The sequence below is a fragment of the Nyctibius grandis genome, chromosome 1 (genome assembly GCF_013368605.1).
Source record: "Nyctibius grandis isolate bNycGra1 chromosome 1, bNycGra1.pri, whole genome shotgun sequence".
NCBI lineage: Eukaryota > Metazoa > Chordata > Aves > Nyctibiiformes > Nyctibiidae > Nyctibius > Nyctibius grandis.
Genome location: NC_090658.1, coordinates 45,104,769 through 45,114,543, shown reverse-complemented (window position 1 = coordinate 45,114,543; position 9,775 = coordinate 45,104,769). Strand labels below are relative to the sequence as shown.

At 40.0% G+C, this 9,775-nt stretch overlaps 2 protein-coding genes across 2 annotated transcripts in view; one reads left to right on the top strand and one right to left on the bottom strand.

Moving 5' to 3' along the window:
• The first annotated feature begins 322 nt into the window (after positions 1-322).
• On the top strand, positions 323-2,390 carry COA6 (cytochrome c oxidase assembly factor 6). Its single transcript, XM_068408101.1, has 3 exons — positions 323-408; positions 585-741; positions 1,960-2,390. Exons 2-3 carry the CDS (start codon positions 598-600, stop codon positions 2,053-2,055), a joined length of 240 nt encoding a protein of 79 aa, XP_068264202.1. The 5' UTR covers positions 323-408; positions 585-597; the 3' UTR covers positions 2,056-2,390.
• A 679-nt stretch (positions 2,391-3,069) lies between these two features.
• TARBP1 (TAR (HIV-1) RNA binding protein 1) overlaps positions 3,070-9,775 on the bottom strand; it is a 40,315-nt gene continuing 33,609 nt past the window's right edge. Inside the window, exons 25-30 of the mRNA XM_068398827.1 lie at positions 9,118-9,199; positions 7,561-7,732; positions 7,123-7,314; positions 6,033-6,157; positions 4,738-4,874; positions 3,070-3,465 (exon numbers count right to left, since the gene is read on the bottom strand). Coding sequence (XP_068254928.1) covers positions 3,300-3,465; positions 4,738-4,874; positions 6,033-6,157; positions 7,123-7,314; positions 7,561-7,732; positions 9,118-9,199 — 874 coding nt within the window. The 3' untranslated portion in view covers positions 3,070-3,299. The remainder of the gene's footprint in view (positions 3,466-4,737; positions 4,875-6,032; positions 6,158-7,122; positions 7,315-7,560; positions 7,733-9,117; positions 9,200-9,775) is intronic.

The window sequence follows — 9,775 nt, the reverse complement described above, 5'->3', positions numbered from 1 at the left end:
CCAGAAACCTTTCCAGGGCGGTTTTCATGAGGTGCGTGCAGCTGCGAATAAGCCAACGACACCACGTTGTCTCCGGGGTTTTAAACGCGCCTTTCGCACACCCACGGCTCTCCCTCCTCCCACTGAGGGGCCACAGCGGGGAAAAGCACGCGCAGGGCCTGCGGGGGGAACCGCTGCGGGCAGGAGGATGCGGGGAGGCCCGGTGGGCCCGGCCCAGCCCGGCCCGCGGTGGCACCGGCAGCTCCGCCCCTCTGGCGACCACGCTCGCGCGCGAAGGCGGGACAACCAGCCCGCCTGCCAATCTCACCCCGGGCCGGGGCTGCGCCTACGCACTAGGAAAAGCGCCGCGGCGCGCCTCTCCAGCCGGGTACCGCTTCCGGGAGCGTGACCTTCGCCGCGCCAGGCCGGGTGAGTGCGGGCCCGGGGCCCGGGGCCTTCCCTCCGTCTCCGCTTCCCCTCGGGACGGCGGGCTCGGGGGGCGTCGGGCCGCGCCGTGGAAGCGGCGAGGCGCGGTGAGGGCTGGCAGCCGGCCCGGGGCAGCGCCGGGGGCGAGGCGCGCTCGGACAAGCAGGGTTTGTGTGCAGGTCGGTGGGGCGGATGTCGGCGCCGACACAGGAGGAGAGGAAGGCGTGCTGGGGCGCCCGGGACGAGTTCTGGCAGTGCCTGGACAGCCACGCGGACGATGCCTCCAAGTGCGCGGAGCTGCGGCAGTGCTTCGAGGCGCGGTGCCCGCAGCAGTGGGTGAGCAGCCGCCGCCCCCTCCGCGTCCTCCCACAGCCCGCACTGCCCGCACAGACCGTGCCTTCACACGTTAGGGGCAGCATCGACGAGTAATTACATTTACCTCGTTAATGATGGCAACTCCCGCTTCTGGGATTGCAGAACGTGGGCAGCCTTACGCTCTCTCACTGATAACCCCACACCCTTGTCAAACGTAGCTTGGTTTGCACACTTCTGGCCTTGCTGGGATATTGAAACTCCTGAGCAGACCACTGACTGGCCTGGGAACTATAGACAGGAGTATAAAGTATATAGTATAAAGGGAAAATAAAATAACAATCTCAAACTTTCAGATAAAGATGTAACTATACAAGCATACAGGCTTATTGTTTAATTAAGTTCTGAAAGATACTCAGAAGTTTTTAGGAGTGCACAGAAATTACTGTTACTAAAGAAGAAAGGCTAATACGGAAGGGAGGTGACACGTAGGGCGTGCAGTTGTATGCATCTTGAGACTGGCATCTAATACCTTCTTGTGCATAAAAATACTCTTCATGCGGTATAATTTCACAGTAAACTATCTGCTTACATGTAACTCATTCATTTGTGCTTTTTACTTTCCTAAGATCAAGCTACAATTCTTAACTTTTTCAATAGGCATTGCCTTTTAGTAACAGTGCTGTTTGAGGGGCTGAACGGTTCGTGTTGGAGCTAGTAGACTGAAGTCAGTTAAAAAAACCCAGGTACATTCACAGTTGCTGTACTGACTTATACTTTGAACACTACAGTTCTGTCATCTCTAACAATGGTGGTTTTATCTGCTAGTGCTTTGCACCGTGCACATCAGTGGCTGTAGGCAATGAATTCAGGGGTCACGTAGTGTGTGATACCATAGAAAAGCTGCCGGGCTTATCTTTGTATTACAAATAATCTTTGTTCATAGCAGTGAAAATAGCAAAGCAATAGACTACTTTTATTAGATGTCCATGGAAGTAATGGGATGGTTATGACGGGAAACTGAAGTTCACTTTCCGAATGGTAAAAACACCCACAAAACACAGAAAACAAACCCACTCCACCCTTTAGTCTCCTGCTTCAACAGAGCAAGAAACTCCTAACTCATGTAAATCCTCCTTTAAGTTCAGTGATCAAAGACTGTTTACTCCTTAGTCTTGTGATGCACAAAGCCCCTTCCTCTGCTAGTTTCTTCTGATGAACATCTGTTCTCTTTTTAAACAGGTTAAATATTTTGACAAAAGAAGAGACTTTTTAAAATACAAAAGAAAGCTTGAAACAGAAGGGTATCATCCTCCAGAAACTGCTGGAAAGTCTTAGGTACTCTGCTTTCAAAATACATCTAGTGAGAATAACTATGGAAGGAAGAAGCATGAGAAAGCGACGTAAGTTACTTGAGCTCAAGAACTGGTAACCTGTCTCCCTGAAATGCGGGCTGCTGTTCTTGTTGCAAGGTCTCGTGTCTGCTGAAAAAAAGATGGTCATGGACAGCTTTTTCATGAGTATAAGTCAAAGAAATACGGTGCAGGGCTGTTCACAAATCTAAGGTTTTGAATGAATAATTGGTCAAACTGTTTCACAGGAATAAATGATTATTTAATAGTGTAATGTACATATTCTAAAGAAAACAATAAAATTGTTTTTCAATAAGTGAACCAGCTTTTCCTTAAAAAAAAAAATCCATTCCATCTTCCCCTCCTTGTGAAAAGGAGGTGGTGGTATAATGTAATTTGTATTTGTCATTTACCAAGCATTTCAAGTATTTTTAAATACAGTTTTAAGTCAGACATCAGTTTATAAAACAGCAGGTATCTGAAGACCTAATGCATCCTGTGCATATGATATGCAATTTATGTATTTTGAGTATTCTCATTTTTTATAAGCAATAGGAATTTTTACATTAGCCATAACAGTCAGTTTTCAAGCAGTATTGCTATTAGAAGTATGGCAGTTATCATGATTCTCACATTATGGCCTTTTAGTGTATTTTATTACCTTACTGATGCGACTCCATTTAAATATACAGACTGTTTACAGCAGGATTAGTAGACTTGACCATGGAAGGCATTTAAACAAGGAGCAGCATTTAATGTAATAATGTAAGTGAATTTACCTTTCAAAAATGATATCATCTAATATATCTAGATGCTGGAGGCATTAAATACTTTGGCTACAGTAAGTTTTGATTGTGGTTGTAGGAAGGCACCACTTCAGTTTCAAGCACGGTCATCACAATCAAAGTAACTGCAGTAAAAATCCCATGTTTTGAGGTTGGGATTGTTCATGGTACTATGCCGGTGTTTTAACAGGAGAAAAATCAACACACACAGCACATGAAATATAAATAATATTTATTTCCAATGCTTCCAATGCAACAGTTTTATTTAAGGAGGTAAAGTATTAATAAGGCATTTAAAAATCAGTCCGAACCACAAGACAGCAAAACATGCAGAACTTAAGAACCCTCATTCACCCTGAGTTTGTATCTCATCTATTCAGAATTCCATGTTGCAGCACCATAGGAAGTCACCCAGCTGTACTGTAAGGCACAAAACTCTTGGCAGTTATTTTTGTTGTTTTTGCTTGATCACTTGTTGCCTTGTGTACTCCCAAATGAGCAGAGCTCCACTTACATGAACATTGAGTGATCGAATAATACCCTGCTGAGGAATTTCCACACAGACATCCAGGTGGTGAATCAGGTTTGCTGGGATTCCTTCATGTTCATTTCTAGTAAAGAAGAAACAGTAACTTGTATCTGGGAAAAGACAAGTGTTCCAGAAAGCAGAAGATGCAAAAGTCACAACAGCATCAAATACCATTTGACAAAGGGTGTGTCTGCCCTCAACATCACTGATGAGGACAAGAAATGATTTTTTTTTTTAAAGCAGTAATACATTACAGATACATAGAAAACATGGGAGACCTAACTAAGCTTTGATGTAGGAAAACTGGTAGAGCACTTAATCTTTAGTTCACTGGTCCAGCAATAGCTGAACACTCAACACAAGGACTCCTTCTCTGCCTTTATTTTGAAACTATCCTTATATTAGCGAAATAAAACAGCTACAGTTGAAATGACCAGGGCATGAAGCTGCTGGCACAGCAGGGAAGCTCAACTACCCACTTTACATTCAGTGTGGTCTTGGTATGAGGGAATGTCAAGACTGATTGAAGCCTTGAACTGGAAATGTTTCACCTCTTCAGAATGAGCACACCAGAAGATACCAAGGGTTATCAGTAAATAAAACAATGTTTTTAAATAGAACAAAGTGATTATGAGAACTGCATTCTGAAGACAAGCTCTACATACAAAAAGGTTTGAAAGAGGTATTTCTGCCCACTTTGTCCTAAAAGAATAGACAGGCCCTTCCTCCTGGTCTCACTCGGTGGCCCAGCAATTGCAACTTACAGGCACTTCCCTCTACATTTCTTGAAGTAGCCTCCCCTTTGTCACATCTGAGGCTTGCCCGCTTATAGCAACTGATGACTGCGTCTCTCTGAAGTTATCCTAGGCTCTGCTTGTACTGCAAGAACTTGCTACTTTGTCCTGTGCCTCAACTCTGATTTTTAAAGCATCTCCCAGGTATGCATGCTTGCAGTGCACTCCAGTCCTCCTCACCCAGTTAAGCAGGGCAAACAGGCAGCCCTCCATCTTGCCGAGCTCACCACAGCCTACACATACAGGGCCCCATATTACTAAAGTGAACAGATGGTACCTCTATCACACCTGGAAAACTATAATCCATGCTGTTGCTAGCTCCACCCATAAAAAAAATTGAAGTGTATAGATAGGTTATTAAGTACGAGGAGAAGGATCGTTCAGGACTAGCTATCAATACCTCCCACTGCTTAGCACACAAAGCCAAGCTCTGCTGTTTCCATAATTACTTCCCATTCTAAATTCACCTTTAGCAGTGTTGCTTGGTTTTCATATGACCAAACTCTGACTAGTAGAAGGGATGGACTGCAAGAGGTAGATTTACAAAGAAGTGTTCTTACCCCAGCAATAATAGTGACTTCTCTGGGAAGCAGTATTCTGTGAGATCAAAACTTTTAGCCGTCTGCTCCACACCAATAATGGTGTAGCCTTCTGTTTTTTTCTGCTGTAAATAATCAACAAGCTGAGATGGTTTCACCTGTCCATCAAAAGTAGAGAGAAATAGACAACTATTTAAATATTGCCATTTATAAACTACTGATGTTACTGTACATATCAATTTACTTGGACAGTTAAGATGATTGACTTTTATCCCCAAAGACTGTCCAAATACATAGCTTGCCATTGCCCTTCAGCAATAGCACAAAAGGTTAAGTAATGCCACAAAAATATACTCCACAAATACAATGAACAAAGTCTTTTCTACGCTTCTGACAGCTACAAACAAGCCTTACATCTGAATGTAAAAGAATCACTCTTGCATAGGGACAAGGCGCATAGTTGTTAATTAACCTGGAATCCTTTCCCAAAACAATACAACAGCCAGTACTGAAGCTGAGTTGCCTTACACACCTGCATTACAACTTCTGATAGCTTGCAGTGAAGAATTTTTTTAGTTGTCTTCATCCTACTCTTTAAACTGCTTATTTGTATTAAATGCCAGTTTCTTCGTGCAACAGAAACTCTTATCATCAGTACACTTCTGTACAGAGATTAGGCATGACAACATGTGTCTATCAGCATTCTGTTTTAGGTAAGACACACTACAGCTATCTTGTTCTGAAGAAAAAAATCTTAAAATAAACACTGCGGGGGGAGGGGGAAGAAAAATTTGCACTGAATTTTTCAGATGGCTTAAACAACGCTGATCTTGAAAAACAGGTTATTATAAAATATCACAAACCTATTTTCTACCAAATACTAAACATACACGTTGAATTGCCTAGATACTAGGTTCCAAAAGCTTGGCAGAAGTTAGCTGACAAACTCAAAGATTATCCCCCTGAAGTTACCAAAAGCAATGGACCAAGCAAGATAAATAAAGTCTTGTTCAACTTATAAAAATAAACATTAAATTCCAACGCACCACTATAAAACACAGGGTAAGATACAACGACAGCTCACATGATCAGTTTATCACACTGATAAGAAATTAAAATTATTTTTTAAATTCTTTTTTATGAGGTTGACCCAGTTTATTCCAAAATACTCAAGATGAAGTCTCAGAACAGTGGGAGCTCCTGTTAAATAAAAAGTTTATTTTTGCAAGAGAAAAAACAGCAAGACTCTGAACTATGCATCTGATGAACTGGAGATGTACAGTATATTTTATAGCTATTAAAATGTTTCCATTCACCTCAACAAGGGGGAGCCACTGCTCTGCAGAAACACTAAGATGCTGAAACTGCTTATCCTGTACACAATGAAGGCTGCCGACAACTAGTGCAGATGCCCCAAATATTTCACTTGTACGACATAAACCTACAAACAGAAGAATTAAAGTGATTTTTGTGTAGAAAATAAACACCAAGCCAGAATACTTTAGCAAGTGAAAAAAACCCCAAAAATTCAAAAGAGAAATGATAGTCCTTTAGTCCTCTATTTTTAATCAGTTTCAGGTACTTACATCTGTTCCAAGTCACACCTTGTTCCATATCATGTACCAGAAAAAAAAAGTTTTGTAACTCAGCAGAAAGATAAAAATTAGGAGAGCACTAGGCCTGACAACATGCTTCTACAATACTAACGACACAAAGTAGTGGATCAGTGTAAAAGCCTTGGCAGGGATGGATGGACACACACCCATGCTTAAGCTCTAAATCCAGTACCAGGCTTGAGAGAATGACACATTACAGTGTCACAGTGCAGACAGCACCAGCTTGTGGGCTTATTTTTCATTAACAGTCTCACTGCAGTTATTTAAACTGCTGACAACAGCAAGCACAATGCAATAAAGTATTTGTAGGATTTATTATATCACAGGTTGCACAATATTTTGAAGGAGTACTTAATCAGGAATGGGCACTGTCCTGTCTAACAGTCATGAGAAACTAGTAGGTCTACAAGATTTTGTTTAATTGTTATAGAAAAAAAAAAAATGTAAAAGCACATTATTTCCCTTAACTGCACACACAATTGAAAAACTCAACTGTAACAAAGAATATAAAAACAGTAAGAAACTGAGCATGATTCACAGCAAAGTTCTATTTAACTAATGAATGCTATGTGTAAGTACTACTTTTTTTAAATATAAGTACAGAAGACCTCCTCTTCTGAAGCAGGTAGTGTTTCTTTTGGTTACCACTTTTTTGCAGGATAATTATCTATTTCTCTGGGCAGTACTTAAATGATTTTCTAATTATCAACGTAAGACGAAATTCATTCTTAGTATCCAAGTGGGCTCTAAAGTTTAAAATGAAAGTTTTAAGAAGTGCAATCAACCTTACCTCCTAAATTGGTAGGTTTATCAATAAGTGAAGCCACCACAATCAGCCTGCTGTTTGATTTACCAAGTTTAGCAGCACGATCCTGAAATACCATTTCCAGGTCTAAACTAGGAGTACTGTTCTTCCAGGGTATGATCTTTTTCTGAACATCAGTCCATTCTGTCTGGCTATCTCTTTCAGCTGAATTTGAACCTATAAAAACAAGCATTAGTCATATGGATATGCAAGCGGTAGTGAAACTACTGCTTCTGTAAAGAAGATTATCTAAATGGTAATCGTGTAGACACAATCAGTCATCTACTATTATTTTATGGTATATACTCTGCTCACATAGATTCAAGGCCACTTTGGCCAAAAAACACAGATCAGATTGAATACAGATGTATACAGCTACCACGTACAAATAATTATCTTTAATATAGATTATCTACATTTTACCCATGTCTTGCTGAGACCAGTCACTTGGTTTCAGATCAAGAAGTTCCATTCGAGAATGATACCACTGAAATGTTGGTGGCAAAGGAATGTCAGTGAATCTGTCAAATTTAGAGAGTGAGATCCATTCATCCTCAGCAAGTTCTGAAAGGCGGGGAAGAGTGTAAAATATTGTCTGCAATGTAACACAGTGTTATTAGCAGAGCACCCCTAAAACAAGCAAAACAGATAATAAATTAATCTCTTGTAATGTTACTGCATACATCTTTTATCTAGCATTCTAGGATTTTAGTACTTGTTTTTCTTGGTACTTGATATAACTTACTAACATATCTCTCAATCACTTTACCTATAGCGCTGTTCCAAACTTTTCATGTATCTAGTCTCTTTCTCTCTCTGACCAGGCCTTTTTTAAGGATCTGCATTGACCACTGTTCTGAAATTCTAGAATACCAAAGAATTAACGCTATGCTTCTCAGCAGAGGTCTTGTGAAAATGTTTTACATGTAACACTGAAGAGTTTTCAGATGCTTTTATGAACTTCTAGTAAAGAATGCAGATTGATTTAATGTCAAAAGGAATATAGTCAAAAGCATTAAAATCTAGAGGTAAAATCCAACTCAGCACTACCAATACAGCTAATCACAATCTATCAAGGAGGAACAAACACACAGCCCAAGGGAAAGGCTGAATAAGATGACAAGCTCAGACCCCAGACATTTTGTTTATCCCAATGCACCCTCAAGATGAAGGTGAAGATGCACCCTGAATATATTTAAATACTTAACAAGTATTAGCCCTGCTTTGGCTCTTTTTTTCCCCCCTTGTTCAGGATTTTCACTTCCAAATTTTGCTAAGTCATATCCAGCATATTTAAGTGTTCACAAAAATATTTCACAGAACATCAGTTAAAAAAAATTTAAAAATTCCTTCTCTGACAGATGGCACTGTTTGTGCCAGAACACAAGTACCCCTTTTCACATTCACGTTTATCTTCTATTTTCAGCTTAGTTCCTCTGTCTCTTGTTTTTATCTGCACCCTTATTTTTGCCTGCCTTCCTTCAGTGTTTATTTATTCAGCTCTCAGTTATTTAAGCTATGGCAAAAAGGATAGCTGAAAAAGATGGTCTAGGAGTTATGTATCTGTATCCCATTCACGTTAAACAACAATTTAGTTAAGCAACCTCAAGTCACTTCTAAGAACAGGAGATGTCTCAAAAATCCTAAACAAACTACATGTGATTAAGTAGATGCTCTTCAGTTATTAGAAGTAACTTTTCCAGCCACAAATATAAAACCTGATTAACTCCCACACAGATGGGCACAATCATCACACATACCTCTTCTTAACTGACCTAGGTTTTTAACACAGTATTAATTAGAGAATTAAGCTGCAGTCTTAGTCTAAATTCCATCACAATTTAGGTGAAGTAATTTTTCAGAGTTTAAAATGAATACTAGTTAATCATTACTCATCCTACATTAAAACATACAAAGAAAGTTAAAAATATAGTTGTAAAACTGTGCAAATACAATGATCAGCAATAGTCTCGGACTTGCCTCCAGACTATAATCCTCAAGTGGATGAAACGTTGCAAAGAAGAAATGATCTTGGATTCGCTGCCAGTTCCTTCTAGCATTCCTGCAATTGCAGAAAGTAATGCAGGACACACAAGAAAAGGCAACATACTGGATTTTTTTTTTTAAATTGTCAAATTGGAATAAAGCAACTTGATTGTATTTACTATACACTGTATTGGAAAGAAAATACTTTAACAATTAAGTAAGGACCCACTTTAACAAAAATAAAAACAGCATTCAGGAAATAGGTTTTATTTATATTTCAAGAAAGGCCCATAACATGTCTCCAAATTCTATTATCGAAAGAAGCAAGTTTCACAAGAAAGGGTATCCCATCTAGGCTTCTGAAGGAAACTGAATACTAGCCTATGGTTCAGTGACAACTTTTAGCTGTCAAAAAAAAAAAAACCATCAGACACCTCCTCTGCTTTTTTCTATCCCATGTCTTGACATGGGTGATTTAACAGTGACTCTGATTGGAGAAATGAATACTAATTTTCTCAAAAAAAAAAGCCCGTTAGCAGCAGTCCCACATTTATATTGGCTGACAACACTGTCAGAAATTCTAAATAATTTTAAATAACTCCCCAAAACAGAGCTAAAAAAAAAGGATACAAACACATAGATAGTACAAAAT

What these genes read in the sequence shown, in the direction of transcription:
- COA6 (XM_068408101.1), top strand. Translation starts at nt 598, where the DNA reads ATGTCGGCGCCGACACAGGAGGAGAGGAAGGCGTGCTGGGGCGCCCGG. An exon ending in CGCGGTGCCCGCAGCAGTGG is followed by an intron (nt 742 to 1,959) that starts GTGAGCAGCCGC and finishes CTTTTTAAACAG; the next exon opens with GTTAAATATTTTGACAAAAG.